The sequence below is a fragment of the Apteryx mantelli genome, chromosome 20 (assembly GCF_036417845.1).
Source record: "Apteryx mantelli isolate bAptMan1 chromosome 20, bAptMan1.hap1, whole genome shotgun sequence".
NCBI classification, from domain to species: domain Eukaryota; kingdom Metazoa; phylum Chordata; class Aves; order Apterygiformes; family Apterygidae; genus Apteryx; species Apteryx mantelli.
Window position 1 is genome coordinate 13,451,957 of NC_089997.1, and position 22,892 is coordinate 13,474,848.

Here is a 22,892-nt window from a genome sequence, read left to right on the forward strand (position 1 = left end):
CTTGTGTGTCAGTGCCTGATAGGCCAGTGCTAGGCCCATGGCTGCTGTTTGTGGTTGTGAGGTCGCTTGTGGCTCAGTGCCTGATAGGCCAGTGCTAGTTGCATGGCTGTTGTTTGTGGTTGTGAGGTCACTTGTGTGTCAGTGCCTGATAGGCCAGTGCTAAGCCCATGGCTGCTGTTTGTGGTTGTGAGGTCACTTGTGGCTCAATGCCTGATAGGCCAGTGCTAGGCGCATGGCTGCTGTTTGTGTTTGTGAGGTCACTTGTGTCTCAGTGCCTGATAGGCCAGTGCTGGTCATATGGCTGCTGTTCGTGTTTGTGAGGTCACTTGTGTGTCAGTGCCTGATAGGCCAGTGCTAAGCCCATGGCTGATATTTTCAGGTGTGAGATCACTTTTGCCTCAGTGCCTGATAGGCCAGTGCTAGTTGCATGGCTGCTGTTTGTGGTTGTGTGGTCGCTTGTGTGTCAGTGCCTCATAGGCCAGTGCTAGTTGCATGGCTGCTGTTTGTGGTTGTGAGGTCACTTGTGTGTCAGTGCCTGATAGGCCAGTGCTGGTCATGTGGCTGCTGTTTGTGATTGTGAGGTCACTTGTGTGTCAGTGCCTGATAGGCCAGTGCTAGTTGCATGGCTGCTGTTTGTGGTTGTGAGGTCACTTGTGTGTCAGTGCCTGATAGGCCAGTGCTGGTCATGTGGCTGCTGTTTGTGATTGTGAGGTCACTTGTGTGTCAGTGCCTGATAGGCCAGTGCTAGTTGCATGGCTGCTGTTTGTGGTTGTGAGGTCACTTGTGCCTCAGTGCCTGATAGGCCGGTGCTGGTCATGTGGCTGCTGTTTGTGGTTGTGATGTCACTTGTGTGTCAGTGCCTGATAGGCCAGTGCTAGTTGCATGGCTGCCGTTTGTGGTTGTGAGGTCACTTGTGGCTCAATGCCTGATAGGCCAGTGCTAGTTGCATGGCTGCTGTTTGTGTTTGTGAGGTCAGTTGTGTCTCAGTGCCTGATAGGCCAGTGCTGGTCATGTGGCTGCTGTTTTTGGTTGTGAGGTCACTTGTGCGTCGGTGCCTGATAGGCCAGTGCTAGGCCCATAGCAGATATTTTCAGTTGTGAGGTCACTTGTGCCTCAGTGCCTGATAGGCCAGTGCTAGTTGCATGGCTGCTGCTTCTGGTTGTGAGGTCACTTGTGTCTCAGTGCCTGATAGGCCAGTGCTAGTTGCATGGCTGCTGTTTGTGGTTGTGAGGTCACTTGTGTGTCAGTGCCTGATAGGCCAGTGCTAGTTGCATGGCTGCAGTTTGTGGTTGTGAGGTCACTTGTGCCTCAGTGCCTGATAGGCCAGTGCTAGTTGCATGGCTGCTGTTTGTGGTTGTGAGGTCACTTGTGTGTCAGTGCCTGATAGGCCAGTGCTAGTTGCATGGCTGCTGTTTGTGGTTGTGAGGTCACTTGTGTGTCAGTGCCTGATAGGCCGGTGCTAGGCCAAAGGCTGCAGTTTGTGGTTGTGATGTCACTTGTGTCTCAGTGCCTGATAGGCCAGTGCTAGTTGCATGGCTGCTGTTTGTGTTTGTGAGGTCACTTGTGTGTCAGTGCCTGATAGGCCAGTGCTAGTTGCATGGCTGCCGTTTGTGTTTGTGATGTCACTTGTGTCTCAGTGCCTGATAGGCCAGTACTAGTTGCATGGCTGCTCTTTTCTACTGTGAGGTCACTTGTCTCTCAGTGCCTGATAGGCCAGTGCTAGTTGCATGGCTGCTGTTTGTGTTTTTGAGGTCACTTTTCTCAGTGCCTGATAGGCCAGTGCTGGTCATATGGCTGCTGTTTGTGTTTGTGAGGTCACTTGTGGCTCAGTGCCTGATAGGCCAGTGCTAGTTGCATGGCTGCTGTTTGTGGTTGTGAGGTCACTTGTGGCTCAGTGCCTGATAGGCCAGTGCTAAGCCGATGGCTGATGTTTGTGATTGTGAGGTCACTTGTGTGTCAGTGCCTGATAGGCCAGTGCTAGTTGCATGGCTGCTGTTTGTGGTTGTGAGGTCACTTGTGCCTCAGTGCCTGATAGGCCGGTGCTGGTCATGTGGCTGCTGTTTGTGGTTGTGATGTCACTTGTGTGTCAGTGCCTGATAGGCCAGTGCTAGTTGCATGGCTGCCGTTTGTGGTTGTGAGGTCACTTGTGGCTCAATGCCTGATAGGCCAGTGCTAGTTGCATGGCTGCCGTTTGTGGTTGTGAGGTCAGTTGTGTCTCAGTGCCTGATAGGCCAGTGCTGGTCATGTGGCTGCTGTTTTTGGTTGTGAGGTCACTTGTGCGTCGGTGCCTGATAGGCCAGTGCTAGGCCCATAGCAGATATTTTCAGTTGTGAGGTCACTTGTGCCTCAGTGCCTGATAGGCCAGTGCTAGTTGCATGGCTGCTGCTTCTGGTTGTGAGGTCACTTGTGTCTCAGTGCCTGATAGGCCAGTGCTAGTTGCATGGCTGCTGTTTGTGGTTGTGAGGTCACTTGTGTGTCAGTGCCTGATAGGCCAGTGCTAGTTGCATGGCTGCAGTTTGTGGTTGTGAGGTCACTTGTGCCTCAGTGCCTGATAGGCCAGTGCTAGTTGCATGGCTGCTGTTTGTGGTTGTGAGGTCACTTGTGTGTCAGTGCCTGATAGGCCAGTGCTAGTTGCATGGCTGCTGTTTGTGGTTGTGAGGTCACTTGTGTGTCAGTGCCTGATAGGCCGGTGCTAGGCCAAAGGCTGCAGTTTGGGGTTGTGATGTCACTTGTGTCTCAGTGCCTGATAGGCCAGTGCTAGTTGCATGGCTGCTGTTTGTGTTTGTGAGGTCACTTGTGTGTCAGTGCCTGATAGGCCAGTGCTAGTTGCATGGCTGCCGTTTGTGTTTGTGATGTCACTTGTGTCTCAGTGCCTGATAGGCCAGTACTAGTTGCATGGCTGCTCTTTTCTACTGTGAGGTCACTTGTCTCTCAGTGCCTGATAGGACAGTGCTAGTTGCATAGCTGCTGTTTGTGGTTGTGTGGTCGCTTGTGTGTCAGTGCCTGATAGGCCAGTGCTAGTTGCATGGCTGCTGTTTGTGGTTGTGAGGTCACTTGTGTGTCAGTGCCTGATAGGCCAGTGCTGGTCATGTGGCTGCTGTTTGTGATTGTGAGGTCACTTGTGTGTCAGTGCCTGATAGGCCAGTGCTAGTTGCATGGCTGCTGTTTGTGGTTATGAGGTCACTTGTGGCTCAGTGCCTGATAGGCCAGTGCTAGTTGCATGGCTGCTGTTTGTGTTTGTGATGTCACTTGTGGCTCAGTGCCTGATAGGCCAGTGCTGGTCATGTGGCTGCTGTTTGTGGTTGTGAGGTCACTTGTGCCTCAGTGCCTGATAGGCCGGTGCTAGTCCCATGGCTGCTGTTTGTGGTTATGATGTCACTTGTGGCTCAGTGCCTGATAGGCCAGTGCTAGATGCGTGGCTGCTGTTTGTGTTTGTGAGGTCACTTGTGTGTCAGTGCCTGATAGGCCAGTGCTAGTTGCATGGCTGCAGTTTTTGTTTGTGAGGTCACTTGTGCCTCAGTGCCTGATAGGCCAGTGCTGGTGATGTGGCTGCTGTTTGTGGTTGTGAGGTCACTTATGTGTCAGTGCCTGATAGGCCGGTGCTAGTCCCATGGGTGCTGTTTGTGGTTGTGAGGTCACTTGTGTGTCAGTGCCTGATAGGCCAGTGCTAGTTGCATGGCTGCTGCTTCTGGTTGTGAGGTCACTTGTGTCTCAGTGCCTGATAGGCCAGTGCTAGGCCCATGGCTGCTGCTTGTGGTTGTGAGGTCACTTGTGTGTCAGTGCCTGATAGGCCAGTGCTAGTTGCATGGCTGCTGTTTGTGGTTGTGAGGTCACTTGTGTGTCAGTGCCTGATAGGCCAGTGCTAGTTGCATGGCTGCTGTTTGTGGTTGTGAGGTCACTTGTGCCTCAGTGCCTGATAGGCCAGTGCTAGTTGCATGGCTGCTGTTTGTGGTTGTGAGGTCACTTGTGTGTCAGTGCCTGATAGGCCAGTGCTAGGCCCATGGCTGCTGTTTGTGGTTGTGATGTCACTTGTGTCTCAGTGCCTGATAGGCCAGTGCTAGGATGTGGCAGCTGTTTGTGTTTGTGAGATCACTTGTGGCTCAGTGCCTGATAGGCCAGTGCTGGTCATGTGGCTGCTGTTTGTGTTTGTGAGGTCACTTGTGTGTCAGTGCCTGATAGGCCAGTGCTGGTCATGTGGCTGCTGTTTGTGTTTGTGAGGTCACTTGTGGCTCACTGCCTGATAGGCCAGTGCTAGGCCCATAGCAGATATTTTCAGTTGTGAGGTCACTTGTGGCTCAGTGCCTGATAGGCCAGTGTTAGGCCCATGGCTGCTGTTTGTGTTTGTGAGGTCACTTGTGTGTCAGTGCCTGATAGGCCAGTGCTAGATGCATGGCTGCTGTTTTTGGTTTTGAGGTCACTTGTGTCTCAGTGCCTGATAGGCCAGTGCTAGTTGCATGGCTGCTGTTTGTGGTTGTGAGGTCAGTTGTGTCTCAGTGCCTGATAGGCCAGTGCTAGTGGCATGGCTGCTGTTTGTGTTTGTGAGGTCACTTGTGTCTCAGTGCCTGATAGGCCAGTGCTAGGTGCATGGCTTCTGTTTGATGTTGTGAGGTGACTTGTGGCTCAGTGCCTGATAGGCCAGTGCTAGTTGCATGGCTGCTGTTTGTGTTTGTGAGGTCACTTGTGTGTCAGTGCCTGATAGGCCAGTGCTAGTTGCATGGCTGCTGTTTGTGTTTGTGAGGTCACTTGTGTGTCAGTGCCTGATAGGCCAGTGCTAGTTGCATGGCTGCTGTTTGTGTTTGTGAGGTCACTTGTGTGTCAGTGCCTGAGAGGCCAGTGCTAGTTGCATGGCTGCTGTTTGTGGTTGTGAGGTGACTTGTGTGTCAGTGCCTGATAGGCCAGTGCTAGAATGTGGCAGCTCTTTGTGTTTGTGAGGTCACTTGTGTGTCAGTGCCTGATAGGCCAGTGCTAGGCCCATAGCAGATATTTTCAGTTGTGAGGTGACTTGTGTGTCAGTGCCTGATAGGCCAGTGCTGGTCACGTTGCTGCTGTTTGTGTTTGTGAGGTCACTTGTGTGTCAGTGCCTGATAGGCCAGTGCTAGTTGCATGGCTGCTGCTTGTAGTTGTGATGTCACTTGTGGCTCTGTGCCTGATAGGCCAGTGCTAGGATGTGGCAGCTGTTTTTGTTTGTGATGTCACTTGTGTGTCAGTGCCTGACAGGCCAGTGCTAGGCCCATGGCTGGTGTTTGTGTTTGTGAGGTCAATTGTGCCTCCTTGGAGGACAGCTGTGGACAGCCAAGTTCTTTTTTGCCTTCACTTGGAAGGGACAACAATTAACTTGGACTAGAGTACCACAGGTATTTACGGGGTCTCCACCTAGTTTTTCACGTATGCTTTAAAATGATCTTGTGGATATTGAGCTTCCAGTACATTCAGTGTTAATTCAATATGTGGATGATTTGTTAATAGCGAGTAAAGATTACGAGACTTGTTTGAAAGACACTATTTCTCTATGTAATGCTCTTGCAGAGAAAGGGCATCGAGCATCTCCATCCAAGCTCCAGCTGTGTCAACAAGAGGTAAAATATTTGGCGTTTATGTTGAAGGAAGGGCATAGATTAATTGATCCAGAATGGGTAACGCCAATTCTTGATATGCCCCGTCCTGTAACAAAAAAGCAATTTAGGGGATTTTTAGGAGCTGTAGGATTTTGCCAACGATGGATTCCTGGGTTGGGAGAACTTAGCAAACCTCTGGTCCAGGCAACAAAGAAGGAGGAGATAGAGCCTTTGACCTGGAGTCCAGAAAAAGAGAAAGCTTTCATATCTGTGAAAAAGGCGCTGGTCTCAGCCCCAGCTCTGGGACTACCAGATTATAGTAAACCATTTGAATTATTCATTCATGAACAACAGGGAGTAGCAAGTGGAGTACTCACCAAAAACCAGATCCTCACCGTAGGCCAGTGGCCTGTTGCTCCACCCAACTGGATGCGGTAACCAAAGGCACTCCAGGATGCATCAGAGCGATAGCAGCTATAGCAGCCCTTATTGAAAAAACACGACCTGTACTTTTGGGTCACCCAGTGACTGTGTATGTGCCACATGAAGTGGAACTGTTAATGAAACAATATGCTACTCAAGCACTATCCCCACAGAGAGCTCACCACTATGAACTAATAATATTACTCGCAGATAATGTGACCTTAAAGAGATGCAACATCTTAAATCCAGTGATGCTATTACCTCCACCTGAAGATGGAGAGCCTTATCATTCCTGTGACCAGGTGGTTGTCAGTTGGAGCAAGCCCCTGGAGGATCTCCAAGATGACCCTTTGCGAAACCCAGACTTAGTTCTGTTTACAGATGGATCAATGGATCATCCTATTATTTGGACAGAAAATGCCATTCAGGCTGTGCTGTCACCAACCTCTTTGAGGTACTTGAGGCTAATCCCTTATCTCCGTCTGTAAGCACTCAAGGGGCAGAATTAATAGCATTAACCCAAACAACAAAGATAGGTAAGCACCTGTGAGTAAATGTATATACCAACTCAAAATATGCATTTGGAGTTTGTCATGCAACTGAGATGTTATGGAAAGAACAAGGATGTTTTACATCATCAGGAAAGAAAATAGCTAATGGAGAAGAAATACGTAATTTGCTAGAATCAGTCCAACTGCCCAAAGAAATTGCTATAATACACTGCCCAGCCCATACTAAAGGCACTGGAGAAATTAGTAAAGGAAATGCTTTAGCTGACACTGATGCCGCTGTGAAAGTGGCCACCTGACAACTTTTGAGGGACTGTATGGTCACAATTGCAATGATGGACCAGAGCAAATGGCCAAATTTAATAGACCCTAAAACCATGTATGAAAAAGACTGCTTGGCAGAAGAGAAAAAACAATGGGAAAAGTGGGAAGCAAACCAAAATGATGATGGAATATGGACAGTTGGAGGAAAACCAATTCTACCAAAGAAATATGTAATTACTGTAGCTAGGTGGTTCCACGATAAAGCTCATGGGGGAACAGAGGCAGTAGCTAAGCAGGTACCAAAAATATTGGCAGCTCCAGGAATTTATGCTGCTGTGAAAAGGATAACCAAGAGCTGCCCGACCTGCCAAAAGTTCTCGAGCATCAAACCAAAGTCAGAGTTAGGGGGACAACCGTGGGCCTGCTTCCCTTTTCAAAGGCTACAAATAGATTACGCGGATATGCCAGCTGCCAGTGGGTAAAAACATTTGTTAGGGATAGCAGATCAGTTATCAGGCTGGGTAGAGGCTTTCCCAACAAGAAAGGCTGATGCAGGAGGGGTAGTAAAAGCCTTACTAAAATAAATCATACCCAGGTATGGGGTTCCAGAAGCCATTGATTCCGACAGGGATGCCCATTTTACAGCAAACATAATCGATCAATTATATAAATCACTGGGAATAGAGAAAAACCTACATACCCCTTACCACCCACAGTCTTCAGAACAGATAGAAAGAATGAACAGAACACTAAAAGAAAAAAATAGCAAAAGTATGCACACACACTAACCTAAAATGGCCTGAAGCCCTAGATTTAGTCCTATGGGATGTTCGAAATGCTCCGCAACAACCCATAGGACTAACACCAGCAGAAATTCTCTTTGGGAGACATTTAGCCATACCAGGGACTTATATCCTGGCTAAGACCAGCCTGTTGGACGGAGATGAACAGCTAACCCAATATGTTCTAGGTATCCAAAAAAGGTTTGAAAATCTTAAAAAATATGCTCAATGGTATCAGTGCACACCACCTGAAATACAAGTGCACGATATACAACCTGGAGATGGAGTACTGGTAAAAGTATTCTTAGGAAAAACTAAGTTGGAACCAAAATGGGAAGGACCCTACACTGTATGGTTAAGTTCTTATTTTGCTGTTAAAGTTTTAGGAAAAGAGAATTGGATTCACCGCTCATACATGAAACGAATAGTGGAACAAGAAGCGAGTACGGCAGGTGTCACTATGGAGCAATGAAGACAACCACACATGCTCCCTGGATGTGCCTAATATTGTTTCTAACCACAGGTTCTGGATGGATTTGTATACAGTTAATAAGATGAGATAATTATGATACACAAAGTTATACTGCAAACAATACCAAAGGAAACCAAATTTGGTTTAACTGTTCAGGGCTAGGAGTGAGTGAATTCAATTTAACCTTTTGTTGTATGTCAGCAAATTTACATGAAACAGTATTGACAGAAACTAAAAGCAGATGCTGTAAAAAACAGTGTAAAACTGACCAAAAGTGTTGTATATCTGTATCCACGAAGAGAGAAATAGAAGCCCAGGTCTCCTGTGTTAGCTCGGATCAATCCAAACCGACCCCCCTGGATCGATCAAGAATGACTCCCTCGAGTAAAATGTCTCCCATAATAGTAAAGGCAGGACCACATGTAGTTAGAAATACAGGCCAACAACGAGTGTTATTCAATCTATCCTGGTCTCTTAAACGAGTAGAACTATTGATGCAAATTAACATCTCTACAGTCAAACCAGCCTGTCCACCATTTCTAAGTACCTCCTATGCAGGATGGTCAGCAGGGTTGCATAGGCGAACCCTCACCTCTCCAAAACGAACGAGGAGGGATGTGACCGGTGTGATAGGGGCAGGATTAGGAGTTTTAAATAGTATAGATGCTGAAGTGCTCATGAATAAACTAAGTACAGCAACAAGTGATTTGCACAAATTAGAACATCCATTGCATTCCTCTGTATTAGCATTAGGAACTAACCAACGGCTCTTATCTGATGTATTACCTCAATGGGAAAGAATTAATGAAAGAGACCACCAGTTAATTGTAAATGCACTTGGTGTAGCCCAATATAATGTTTCTCTAGCTCTTAGTTGTATCCAAGCTCAGCTGTGGATGCAATCTGTGGTAGCAGCAATTATTAGAGAAGGTGAAGAGGGCACCTTACCCACTGAAATTCGAAAGGTAATTTGGGATAATGCAACTAAATTTGAAAAGGAATTGCACTCTTGGTGGCGTCTAGTCAATTTTACTTATGACCCCATCAACAATAAGGCTATAGCTTTTGTCTTAACAATACTCAATGCTTTGGTATACACCATATACCCAAACATTGTGCTGGGATTAAATCACAATGGAGCTATACTGAATCCGATAGAACATAGAGTGTGGGCCCAGCAAAAAAGAAACAAATGGCAAACTGTTGATGTTAACACATGTGTTGTATGGGAACAACAAGGATTTATTTGTGAGAGTAATACCATCAAAGCCCAAGACATTTTTCTTGATACTGAACAAAATGTTTGTCATTTTGAAATACATCCTGAAGAAACCCCTGAAACCTTACTTGTATATATTGGAAAAGGATGTGTTTGTATGAGAATCCTCTGTGATCTTGTATTTGTAGATAACATTACTGTAGACACAAGTTATCACTCAAATATTTGTGTTTGCAATTTTACTAGAATTATGGGCTGTGACTTTAATTATTCAGCTCCTGTTGTGCCTTATCAATTATTACAATCTAATTATACCTTAAGTCAAGATTTATTGCCTACCCCCATCGGAATGAATCTTACATTGGTGAAGAAACTACTGCAACACGATGACCTGTATCAACTGCTAAAATGCATCCGAAACAACAGACAAAAAACTAATCACCATTCAACATGTTACAGAAGAGATACACCACATCTTGGAAAGAGTGAAGAAGGATGGAGAATGTCATTGGTGGGAGACTCTTCTGGGATGGTCACCAACCACAACAGGGACCTATAATCACGTGGCACCCAGTAGTAGTTGTGTGAAGTTTAACCATGTTATGCTTATTATTTATGATCATATTATTGTGATCATACATAATCTGTTACTACGATACATACATACATCATTGTTATATGATCATACATAAAATTATGGAAAGTGACAGTACGCCTCGAAAGGCTTCGAGAACTCTGCTTAACATATTAGCAGGGATGCTTAATAAAAACAAAGGGAGGCCTGTTAGAGAATATTGGACTGAAGCTGTCTAGAATTAATCACTTAGCATAACTTGCTTAGCATTAGTAGCTAAATTTGCTGAAGCCTGAGGCCGCAAGCTATGACCATTCAGCTAGATATGTTGAACTTTTAGCTAGTTAAGTAAAAGAAGGCTCCAAAGCAGGTTCAAGTCGGAGAGAGAAGGGCAGGAGGGGGGACTGTAGAGAGAAACAAGCAGTTTAACATTAATGAGCACCAGCAGGGAGATGGACTTTAACGTAGGACACAGAAGGAAGAAACAAAGGAACCACAAGACTGATTCTGGAGGACAAGATAAGGAAGTAGAAGAGCCAGACAACTATGCAAGAAAGAAGTAACCACAAAGACTGGTTCTGAGGGACAAGATAAGGGAGTAAAAGAGCCATCGACACCTATGCAGAAGTGTGATAAGAAATAAAGAACACACCTGGAAACTACCGAAAGGACCAACTGGGAGCTGTAAGACCCCGAACTCTAATATTATGATTGGTTCAGAAGTATGGGGTGGATACTAGATTGGAAGGGTATAATTACCCAGGGATTTGTTCAAACAGGGTCCCTCTTTGGAGACACCCAGCTCAAGCTGTAATTACCACACGTGTGTCATTAAAATTTATTTTGCTCTGATCTGACTTTGAACTTCTGTCTCAGTGGGAACCTCGGGTCAGACCCTGTTATGGTGGCCGGCGAGCCTAATTGTCCATAACAGTAAGGCAGCAGTTGCCATTGTAATGTGACATATGTTTTTGCCCAAATCACGAAGCAGACCTACTAGTTAACTTCTCATATGACTGAAAAAATGATGTCTTATTTTTGCACTGTTTAATGCATCAGGAACACTTGGAGTAACCTTCCATCAACTAGACAGCTTTCTCAAACGGAACACCAAGCATCTGTCTGAAATTGGAACATGCTTAGGAGAAAGAGAAGGAATGATGATCTATTATAATAGTTAAAGGATTTGGTTAGCAAAAGTGGAAACCAGCCTTACTGAACACCATGAGTATGATATCTCTAAAGGTTGGTCAGCAAACGCCACAGTACTGTGATTGATGTTACATCCTGTGCTCATCCTGTTAATGATCCCCACCTCTGCCCAAGCTGGGGCTCCATTCCCAGCCAGAGAGTGGGACGCTGACCTCCCCCCAGCTCCCTGGACTGCTCCCCCAATGCCCCTTCCCCTTCCTGGGGGGCTGGAACTGCCCCAGCCCAGGGCAGTTGGCCAGCACCAGGGCTGGGACAGGGCACAGGGGGACAGGGAGTGTGGGGGGCTTCAGGGCAGGGTGAGCAGCCCTGCTCAGGGCTCCCTGCTTCCCAGAGGGCCTTTCCCCAGGTGAATGTGCCTGTGCTGGCCTGGCCGGCTGTTCCTTCACCCCTCCCCGGCTCCCCGCAGGACCCCGGGCTGTCAGTGCTTCTCTGCAGCACGAGCAGGCTGTGGGGCCATGGGGTGACTCTGCGCTGGCCATGGCAGAGCCAGCTGGCCCAGCAGCATTGCACCCGACACCCCCCTCCCCAGGGTCTGTGGCTGTGGAAGATGCTCAAAGCAAACACGGTATTTCAAATGGCTCAGGAGGGGTTCAGATGTGTCCTTGCACCCAGCCCATGGTTTGTGGGTAGGTGACAAGAACCGCTCTGGAGTGTCCCTTCCCTGGGCCTGCTGAGTCCCTGCTGGCTCTGCTGAGCTTGCAGAGCCCTCACTCAGTGCCTTCTTTGGTTTAGCCCTTTGCTTTGGGTGCCTGCACTTGCTTTTGTGAGTCTCCACTCACTGCCCATTGCAGGCACATGCTGACCCTGGGAATGCCCTGTGCTCCCCCGGTGACTCCATATTCCCTTCCAGAAGAACCGGCATCTGTCACCAGCCCTGTAATATGTGAGACAGTCCCCGGCAGATACCACTCACCCTCTCCAGGGATACTCAGCACCCACAAGTGAGGGCAGAATCCTGCCCTCATTTCCTAACACATCACCCTATGAGCGCGTCCCCCTTAGCCCATGGAAAACTCATGTGCAGCAAAAGGCCTTTCTGGGTGCAACTCCCTCAGCGCATTCTTGGCTCCTGCTTTGGAAGAAGAGCCCAACCTTCAGGCCCTGTACTGAGGAAATCCCCTTTTATTACAGAGATGCTACTTGGGAGGCCAGCTCTGATGCCATGGTAGACAGATGAACAGAAGGACTCTGGGTCAGACAGATGGACTTTGTGCCTCTGGAGATGAATTCCAGCAGTTGTGTACAAACATGAGTGTCACAGATAGAACGCCCAAAGCACCCGAGTTGCCTGAGATAGATTGGATATTGCTTGTGACTAGAGATGGGCAGCTTCTTGCTGCTAAAATACCAGCAACTGAATCAGTTTCTTCAGTGCCTCCTTGAGCTCCTTGTTCCTCATGCTGTAGATGAGGGGGTTCACTGCTGGAGGCACCACCACGTACAGGACAGCCACCACCAGATCGAGAGCTGGGGAGGAGATGGAGGGGGGCTTCAGGTAGGCAAACCCTGCAGTGCTTATAAGCAAGGAGACCACGGCCAGGTGAGGGAGGCACATGGAAAAGGCTTTGTGCCTGCCCTGCTCAGAGGGGATCCTCAGCACAGCTGTGAAGATCTGCACATAGGACAGCACAATGAAAACAAAACACCCCAAAACTAAACAAGTACCAACCACAGTAACCCCAATTTCCCTGAGGTAGGAGTCTGAGCAGGAGAGCCTGAGAATCTGGGGAATTTCACAGAAGAACTGCTCCACAACGTTGCCTTGGCAGAGTGGTACTGAAAATGTATTTCCAGTGTGCAGGGCAGCACTGAGAAAACCACTGGCCCAGGCAGCTGCTGCCATTTTGGCACAAGCTCTGCTGTCCATGAGTGTGCTGTAGTGCAGGGGTTTGCAGATGGCAACGTAGCGGTCATATGCCATTACAGTGAGAAGAGAATACTCTGCTGAGAAGAAGAAGAGAAACAGAAAGACCTGGGCAGCACATCCTGAGTAGGAAATGGCCCTGGTGTTCCAGAGGGAATTGGCCATGGATTTGGGGACAGTGGTGGAGATGGAGCCAAGGTCGAGGAGGGAGAGATTGAGGAGGAAGAAGTACATGGGTGTGTGGAGGCGGTGGTCACAGGCTATGGCTGTGATGATGAGGCCGTTGGCCAGGAGGGCAGCCAGGTAGATGCTCAGAAACAGCGAGAAGTGCAAGAGCTGCAGCTCCCGCATGTCTGCAAATGCCAGGAGGAGGAACTCAGTGAGAGAACTGTTGTTGAACATTTGCTCCCCCTGGGCATGGGGGTCTGTCTGAGGAGGAAAAGACAGTGCCAAGTTAGAGCAGGCTTCTCTGAGCCAAAACCATTCCATTTCTCATAGTACCCCCCCACACACACACACACACATTTCCTCTGTCCTTCACCTTCTTTCAGAATCCTTGCTTGAGCTCTGTTCGTGCTGGCTGTGTGCACCACGCTGAGCAGGGACCCCTGCCTGTAGTCTCCAGAAGAGCCCGTTCTGCTCTGTCGGGGGTGTAAATGGAGGTGTCAAACAGTGCCAGGTATTCAGTGGGATACCTGGGGATTGGTGCTGTGAGCTCGGCAGAGGAAACTTGGTCCAGTGACCCAGTGGGACTATTCTCTATTTGCCATAATGAGAGGTGAATACTGCACTCATGCCAGCTGTGTCTGAAAGAGAAGACCCTTGTGAGGGCTTCATCTCCCCCAGCCTTGCCCTCTTGAACAGAGGTGTCTGTAGCTGAACCAGTCACACCGTCGCCCACTCTAGCAAGGGAGAGAAGCAGTCAAGTGAAGGCAGGGGGTGACCTCACACTTTCTAGACGTCTCTGTTCCAATGAGGTAGACTCTGTCCTCATGTCAATTTACCATCTGCACCCTTCCTCCAGGCACTGCAGTGGGAATGGGAAGTGACTAGCTCTGATGCACACATCCTGCAGCAGATTACGTCCACTCCTTATGTGAAAGGGCTGCTCAACATTTTGAAACCCATTTTCCACCGAAAATGATCTTCAGTGGAGGAGTCTGTTTATAAATTTTTTTAGTTTTTAGGTGCCTCCATCTTACTGTGGGAGCATTCTCTGACGGGGTAGAAATCTTTGGCATTTCAGTTGCTCTCAGCATGAGCACTTGTGCATGCCAAGAGGAAATAAAGGTCTCGCTGTGACTTTGTACAGAGTCACAGGATCTGGTCTGTCGTTAAGTTTTTCCCCTTGCTGTGCTGCACTTGCCCCTCCCTCAGCTAAAGGACAATCACACTCACAAGTTCCTCTGAGAAAGAAAGCGGACTGAGCTGAGAGCAGATCTGCTCAGTTTCACAGTGAAGATTTCCAAATTCTTCTCTCTCAGCCCAGAGATGGAGAGAGTGAAGAGTGTATCTATCTGACTCACCTATCACAGAAATGCTAGAGGGAAGCTGTGCTCTGCTGGAGGGCAGCTTCCAAGTTGGCAGGACACCCCAGAGAAACAGTCAAGGGTCCAAAGGTGGACTCTCCTTAAAGGAGAGTCAGCTGATTACCCAACCTGATGAAATGCATTGCCAGGAGCCTCACGGGTTGGAAAGGGACTGGCCCTTCTCACTACCATGAAGACCACACCACCCAGGACACGCAGGGTCAGTGTCTTAACTGCAGCTGAGCACTTCCATCATTCTGAGAGATCAAAAGGTCTGAGAGAAACCACAGCAAGTCCCTTTATTTCCACCTCAGCCTACAGACAGCACCAGCAGCAACTTCTCTGGCCTCATGAAGGTTTGTCTGACCTGCTTCTTAGGACCTGCAAGCACAGAGATGCCCCTGGACAGTGCCCTGCCTGTGGGAGCTTTCTGTAGGGCAGAACGAAGTGCACAGAGCATGGGATGGGGTCTGTAAGCACCAACCAGGAAAAGACATTGGGACAGAGAAACAGCTCCCAGCAGGGACAGCTCCAGGCATCAGAGCTGGGCGGTGAATGAGAGGGAACTGCTTCTAGGAACATCATGGGAGGATGGATTTGGGCAAGTCATGGTCAGGCCCTGCAATGCCCACACCTTCCCCAGTGTGCTCACTTCTGCCCTAAAGAAACCTCTCAACAGCAGGGCACTGTCCGGGGGCATTCCCATTTTTGGAGGTGCTAAGGAGGAGGGCAGATAAACGCTGATGAGGCCAGCAAAGGGGAAGCTGGTGCTGTCTACAGACTAAGGGATGGGTGCAGGGACTTTCAGAAGTTCCTAGCAGACCCATTGAGTGCTCATTGAAACTGTTAAGGAGTTTCAGTCCTTTGTTCAAAGCTGACAGCTCCATTTCCATTTTCCCCTTGCCAGGTGCTAGGAAAGTTAAAGCGCCATCTCAGGAAATTGGCTTCTCTTTCAGGCAATCCCTGCCTTCACCTTCCTCCTGAAAAGTTCCCTCTGAAATGTCCTGTGCATGAGCTAGAGCTGTGAGCAGCCCGGACCCATGCAAAACCCTCTCAACGGGAGAATGAACCTGCTCTGCTGGGGTCGATCGTCCCTGCATCACCGTGGGGAGTTCCCGGGGCAGGCTGAGCGCTGTGCTCTGCTGCGCAGGCAGCAGAGTCACTGCCCCAGGCACACAGCACCCTGGGGTGCAGGGACACTGCTCTCAATTACAGCCCTGGGCAGACCTGGGTGCACTCCCTGGCTTCACACCCCTGCAGCATCACAGCAAGAAGGTAGCAGGATGCCCTGTCCCTGTGATGGTGTGGCTGGGAATCCCTGCTTTAGAAGCACCTCCTCCTCCTCTGCACTCAAGAAGACAGCAGAGACATCCTAAAGAACTGAGCAGTCATGGGATGTGATGGGTTTAGAAGACCCCTCCAGGAACTCCAGCAGTATTGCTCTACAGCCAGAGACTTACTGTGTCAGGGGCTGTGAAGATTTGTCCCTCCGTGAGCTCTCCTCTCTCCTCCCACTCCACACTGCCTTTCGCTTCTCTCTGTCTTGTCTCATCTCATGTCAGCAAGAGCAGGCAGTGCCTGGAGCCCTGCTGCTCTCTGCAGAGGAGATGCTCTTGCACAGAGCTGTCTCTCGGCAGGGCTGACCTGTTGCCATGAGCTCCCTCTGTCCCAGTAGACTGGCCCCACTCAGGAACAGTGGCCTAGCTGAAGGTGTGACTTCATTTCTCCTTTGTACTCCCTCCTCTTGGGAAATGTTCACTGAGGTAAACTAAAATAATCATCTATGATGTCTCTCTCAACACAGTGAAGAGAGACTGGTCCCAGCATTGCAGTTTGTCTCGTCAGAAGATGATTATCTATGAGAGATGGAAACGTCCCACTCCGGAAGATCCTATTCCCACCTCTTTACAAGGCAGGACACCTAGACAGGGACAAGAAGAGAATTCATTTACCTATGGTTCAGGTGTTAATTCAGATGAGTCAATCTGGACATCTCATGCCAGGTTAGAAACCCTTGGGCTGGAGTGTGACTCAGATCCCTCCCGTGAATTCCACAAACACACAGGAGGTGGGATTGCCCTTGCCAAAGCTGAAGGGTGCCCAACAGATATGTCTGCATGCGAGCACCTTGTCTAAGCTCCCATTGTAATCAGTGGAGATGGAGGATGGGAGTCAGTTGCTCACACACAAACCCTTGGTGACATTTGAAGAGACAGAGGTGGTGCAAGGCATGTGCCAGTGTCTGCTTGCTCTGATGGAGCAACCAGGGGACCCGCCTCCTTCTAGAGCATGAGGTTGGGGCCAGGTGGGGAATTTTCTTGGCCATCTGAAATGACACTGGATGCCTACCACTGCTCCTAGAGCTCCACTCACTAGGGAGCTGAGATTCATGCACATCTCTACATTGCAAATAGTTCATGTAATTCAGCGCAGAGCCTTGATTTAATGACATAAAAATCAGCCATTGGCAGGGCCATGTCAGATGCCTGGGGTGTCCAGCACAAGCACACATCTCCAGCAGATACAGCATGGGACCTACAGGAAAACCATGTCCTTTTACAGTGGTTGCTGGACAAACAGCTCAGGACCTCTCAAGTTTCCTACCTGAGCCCAAACAACTGCATCCCACCACTGCCTTTAGGCAAAGTCCATCCCGTCTACATCCAAGCAGCTGCATAAATGGGAGGCACATCACACCAAGGTCTCCACTTACGTCCCTGCACTCTCAAACCCTTCTAACTCTCTTCCTCCTAAACCTTTTCTCACTCCCAGATGATACGGAAAGGGGCTGTGCTAATGATCTCCACAGGATGGCTGCATCACAGGCTGTCCAGGCCCAGGGACTTCTTCACTGGCACCTTGTCCTTCCTGGAGATCAGTTCACCTCTGTCACAGGCCCTGTGGTGCTACAAAGTCAGCTCAGGCAGCAAACACCTCTCCTGCCATTTCTGCAGAGCCCAGCTCTGCTTTCCTCTAGCCTCAGGCAGTGCAGGTTTTGCTCTCTCAGTGGGAACCTCCTTTCACCATTACCTTGCCACCTGCTATCTATGCCAGCACATCTCTGTTCTGCAGTGGGGCCATTGCATGTACGGTGTCCTTGACTCTTGGTAACATGGTTCACCATGATCAGTCTGCGCTCTGTGCCACAGCTGAGGTTCTGCAGCACAAATGTGTGCAAATGCATGCAGCTTGGGGCACAGACAGGAGCAGATGGAGATGCACAAGCTGTCACAGGACTGCCACATGGTTGGAATAACTGAGATGTGGTAGGACCACTCACATAGCTAGAGGGCTGTGTTGGCAGGGTACAAGCTCTTCGGGAGAGACCATCAAGGGAGATGAGGAGGGAGGATGCCTTTTGTGTGAAGGGGCAGCTCAGATGTATGGAGCTCTTCCCTGGGATGAAAAAGGGGCTGGATGAGACCTTGTGGGTGAGCATGAGAGGAAGGGCGACGTTGTGACTGGAGTCACAGACCACATGATCAGGATGAGGAGGTGGATGCAACCTCCTTTAAGCAACCTGAGGAAGTCTGTGGATCACAGGCCCTGGTCCTTATGGGGAGACCATAATGGCCCTGACATTCACTGGAAGGGAAAACAACAGAGTGCGTGGAGACCAGTGGTTTCTGCAGGGTGTCAGGAACAACTTCTTAGCACAGCTAAGACTGCTCAATAATGGTGATGCTTTCCTGGATGTGGAAATTGCAAATAAAGAGGAACTGGATCAGGGTTGGATCAGGGTCTGCCTTGCCTACAGTGACCAATAGTGAAGTCCCAGATTCTGAAGGGATTGAGGAAGGACAGTAGCAGAGTACAGACCATGGACTTCAGAGGAGCAGACTTGGGCCTCCTCAGGGGCCTGGTAGAGAATACCATGGGAGGCAGCTCTGAAGAGCCCAGGAAAGCCAGCAGGCCTTTAAGGACCGCACCCGCCAAATGCAAGAATGGTCCATGCCAATACTCAGTAAAGCTAGCAGACATGTCAGGGGACCAGCTTGGCTAAACAGGGAACTTGCACCTGAACTCCAGGCTTTGGAGGGATCTCATGGCAACCCTCCAATGGCTACAAGGAGGTCACCAAGAAGATGGAGCCAGGCTCTACACCACAGTGCATGATGGGAGGATGTTTATGCAGGAGATAAGGAAAAGCTTTTCTGCTAAGAAGATGGTCAAGCATTGGAACTGGCTGTCCAAATAGGCTATGCAGTCTCCTCCCTCGGAGGTTTCCAAGACCAGACTGGATCAAGCCCAGAGCAACCTGGTCTGACCCCAGAGCTGACCCTGCTGTGAGCAAGGAGATTGGGCTAGACAGCTCCTGAGCTCCCTTTCATGCTGAAGGAGTCTGTGACTCTTTTCCCTCTGGGTCTTCACTTGTCAATGTCAGGGAAAGCACACGGGTTCCCCATAACAGTGGAAGGAGGTCAGCTTTCTTGTCTTCCTCCAGTCAGAATGGTTGAGATGCAGGGCTTCCTGGCAGAAATCTCCCAAACAGCCCTTCACTTTTCATTTCCACCTTTTATTTCTCTTCCCTCTTTTAAGTTTCCCTCTTTTACCATGCTGATCCCCTCCCATACAATCAGCCCACTTCTGCTTACCCTTTCCCCATTGGTACTGTTCTGTGTTGTTTTTTGTTTTTTTTTACACAGAGGAACTTCAGTCCAGAAGGACTTTGAGAAACTTGGGTGATTTGGACAACAGGCACCTCATGAAGATTTACAAGAGAAGTGTCAAGTCCTGCACCTAGGGGGGAATAATCGCGCCCAGGAGGAGAGGTTGAGGGAGCTGGGGTGCTTTGTCCTGCTGAAGTGGAGGTGAAGGGCAGTAGAGTAGGAGCCTATGAGTGCTTGAAAGGCAGTTTCAGAGATGATGGAAAGTGGGAAAGAGCGTGAGAAGGGGAAACAGCCACAAACTGCAGCTTGTGGTGGGGTTCAGATGTGACTTCAGGAAAAGGAAGTATCACTTGAAGGGTAGAGCTGTGGTGCTACAGGTCACCCAGAGGGAGTCTGTGATCAGCTACTGGCTTTGTGTCTCAAGGAAAAGCAAGTGAGGGCAGAGAGACATCAGTAAAGGCAGGGAGATCCTGGGGTGGGAGTGCACACCCCCACATTCACACTGCCCCAGGAAGAGCCCTGAGCACAGTGTGAGGGAAAGGATCACCCTACCCAGGGCCTGGGTGTCAGTGCCTGGCCATTCTGCTTGACAAAACTCATCCAGGTTTACGTGGCATCAGAGCCACCTGCATGTTCCCTTTGCCTACTTGCAATGAGTGCCTCCAACTTTCTGCTGTAATCAGCCTCTGGGGAGGCTTTGTGAGTAACGACCCTCAGTGGGACCCATTAACACTCCAAGAAACTTTGGCATTTGCTTCTGACTTTAACTTCTTGGGAGGCTTGTTCAATCTCCTCTCAGTATCTGAGGTTCATGGACTCAGCACCAAATACACCAGAGGCACCATTAAAATGCAGAAAGCCCTAACAACCAATCTCACTCCCCTTAATTTTCTTCAGTTCTTCAATTCTTGTGTGGCTAATTGGAGAGGATTCAGGGGTGTACTTACAAGAAGATTTTAGTGAGCACCTGAAAAGAAAGGATTTCTCCTTTTTAAGCTTCCTTTATTTTTCAGCTTACAGAATAAGTGATATCCACATTCTCCAACTCATACTGACCCAGAGGGTCTCCTAATGAAGTCTGGAGTTGTAGGAAAAGCAGTATTTTCGATATGAGACCTTTAAGGACAACCTTCCTCCTCACCTCCCCAAACCTGTCATTTCCCTCATCAGCCACTGGGGACTCACATGACTCTTGTTAAAATTTAACTTTTTTCCACTCGAGTCTGTAGCTGAATGTTGCAGCTCCTACACACCAATTCCCACCTGCTTTCCTTGGACAACTAGCTGCAGACACAGGAGGATTTTTCTTAATTGCAAACAAGCAAAAATAGAATATGATACAGTTTAATAAAAAGTCAAATACACTCCTCAACTGTATGTTAAATCCAAGCTGCCTCCAGTGAGGTCCACTTTCCACAAGGAATAACCCTCCTTGAACTGTTTCTGACTGATAGATAGGAATGGATAGACAGAAACACAACTAAGGAGTTGTCTAAAGAGACAACACGACTCCTGGAAGGCGAGGCAAGCTTCAGACTGCCTGAAGCTCAGAGCAGCAACTGGAGAGTTGAGAGGTATCTGATGGATAAAGAGCAAGCGGAGGAGGAAGACTGGAAAATTACAGAAAGTTTTCCAGATAGTCTGACATAAAGGAAACTTGATAAATGATCACTTTAATGAGAACAGATGAAAATATGTGAAAGATTAGTGAGACTACATCCACAGCATAATAGACAGAGCAGTGGTAATGCAAAGTCAGGGGCAGGTCAATATTTCTCCTCTGAGATTCATACCCTTCCAGAAATTTTCCATTATTTTTTCATGGGAAAATGTTGACATTTTATTAAAAATATTCTACCACTTCAGCTGAGGAAAAGATGCTCCCCTTTTTTCTTTAAATGTTGAAAACGGTTCTTCACCTTTTCGGGCAGAGCTCAGGCGTCTCACCACAAGCATCCAGTGGCACTTGGGGAGGTCCTGGTGTATCTGAGATACCTGCCTGGGCCTGGCAGCTCTCACAGGGGACCTGCGGGAGACCAGAGCCCCTTGGAGCTGCAGATGGAGGCTGGGCAGAGGGGACCAGGGCACCTACAATGGCCCCAGCTGTCGGTGACTCTGTCATTGCATTCCACCCCAGTTCTGGAAATTACTTTCCTTTTCAAAAAAAAAAAAAAAAAAAAGAGACCAGTATATTAAGAAAAAAGACAACAAAGCAAAGAAAGACAATAAGAACACAAATATTTAAAAGCTGGAAAGTGTAACAAAACATTTCTCCGCCTTAGATCATTTTCTTAATTTCTCTCTTCTTTCATTTTTTATTGACATTTTCTAAATATCTCTGGTATTATCAGGCCTGCACCACTAAAAAAGATATTTCTGTGTCTCGCACAGAGTCCAGTGGTCCAAAACCACTCACGGCCCAGGGCTGTCCATGCCAGTCCTCACTCTGCACAGAGCAAGTGGCACTCACCAGAGACAGGAGTGACCACAAAACCCACATCCTAGCCCTGTGCCTGTTGGTGGCCTGTCAGGTACTCAGGCAGACAGGACCTCACAACCCCTTACCACAGACAGGAGTCAAGTGCTGGCCTGTCAGCTTCACCCATAGAAGTGACCTCACAGCCACTTTCCCACCCATGTGCCTGCTCCTGGTCCATCACCTGCAGAGACAGAAGGGACCTCACTTTCACCTTTATGGTCATGGGCCTCCTACTCTCCTATGAGCTCCTGAGAAACAACCAATCTCATAAAAATGTCCTCAGCCATCAGCTTCCTGGTGGCCTATCAGCTGATCAGACACAACTGACCTCATAATCACCCACCAAGCCAATGGGCCTGCTGCTGGTCTTTCACCTGCCCTAAGGGAAATGACCTCAGCATGGATTTGGCTTCCATCCAGTCAGGTATTCAGGCAGCAATGACCTCACAATCATCACCTGAGCCATGGGCCTGCTGCTGGCCTATCAGAGGCTGAGACAGAGGTGATCTCACAGTCACCATCCAAGCCATGTAACTGTTTCTGGCCTATCAGCTACTCAGTTCTGAATGACCTCACAATCAGCATCCTAGCTCTGTGCTGCTTGGAGGCCTATCAGGTCCTCAGGCAGAAGTGACCTCACAAACAATTGCCCCAAGCATTAGCCAAGTGCTGGCTTATCAGCTGCTCAGATAGAGGGGACCTTATAATCATCTACCAAGCCCACATGGCTGCTGATGGCCTTTCCTCTTCTCTGATGGACAAGGCTTGTGTTCTTGCTTGGGAGGTCACTTCTGACTCAGCCTCTGAAAGGCTAGCAGCAGCCTCATGGCTGGGGCATGTGCATGTGAGGTCACTCCTGCCTTAGCAGCTCATAGACCAGCAGCAGGCATGTGGCTTGGATGATGATGGTGAGGTCAGTTGTATGTGCTCTGCTGAATGAGGGGGTTGAGTTAGTTAGCATCCTGGCTGGAGATCCTGGCAAGAATTTCAGAAACTGCAGGCCTCCAACAACCTAGTGACACACTGCAAAATGTGCTCAGATGAGAGGGACACCTGAACTGTCTGGCTAGAAATGACTCCCTTAGGGAAGAGAGAAGCATGTGGGAAGGTGAGGACCATAATAGTGAGAGGTCTTGCAGAGGTATTTGCATAAAACCACTTCAACTTTACAAGCTGATTTTCAACTATGACCCTTCATGTATTTCCTGCCAACTTGCAGGAAAGTGCTTGAGCATCAGGCGATGATTCTCAGGGTCCAAAAACAATGTTGTGATTTGCTTCATTTTCAGCACAAAAAATAAGCTCTGAGCCCTTGAAACATCACTCACTGTTGTATGTGCATCTGGTAGTAGTGTTTGTAAGAGGCCAATTATTTTCTGAAGAAATAGTTTGTCTTTGGA

At 48.7% G+C, this 22,892-nt stretch overlaps 1 protein-coding gene and 1 pseudogene across 1 annotated transcript; both read right to left on the reverse strand.

Moving 5' to 3' along the window:
- LOC136993807 (antigen WC1.1-like) overlaps window positions 1-22,892 on the reverse strand; it is a 1,003,008-nt pseudogene that overhangs the window by 156,846 nt on the left and 823,270 nt on the right.
- On the reverse strand, window positions 12,440-13,075 carry LOC136993833 (olfactory receptor 14J1-like; the record flags this gene model as incomplete). The annotated part of the gene is made up of 1 exon (XM_067308781.1): window positions 12,440-13,075. A coding segment is annotated over one exon (636 nt), but the record flags the coding sequence as incomplete, so codon positions are not given.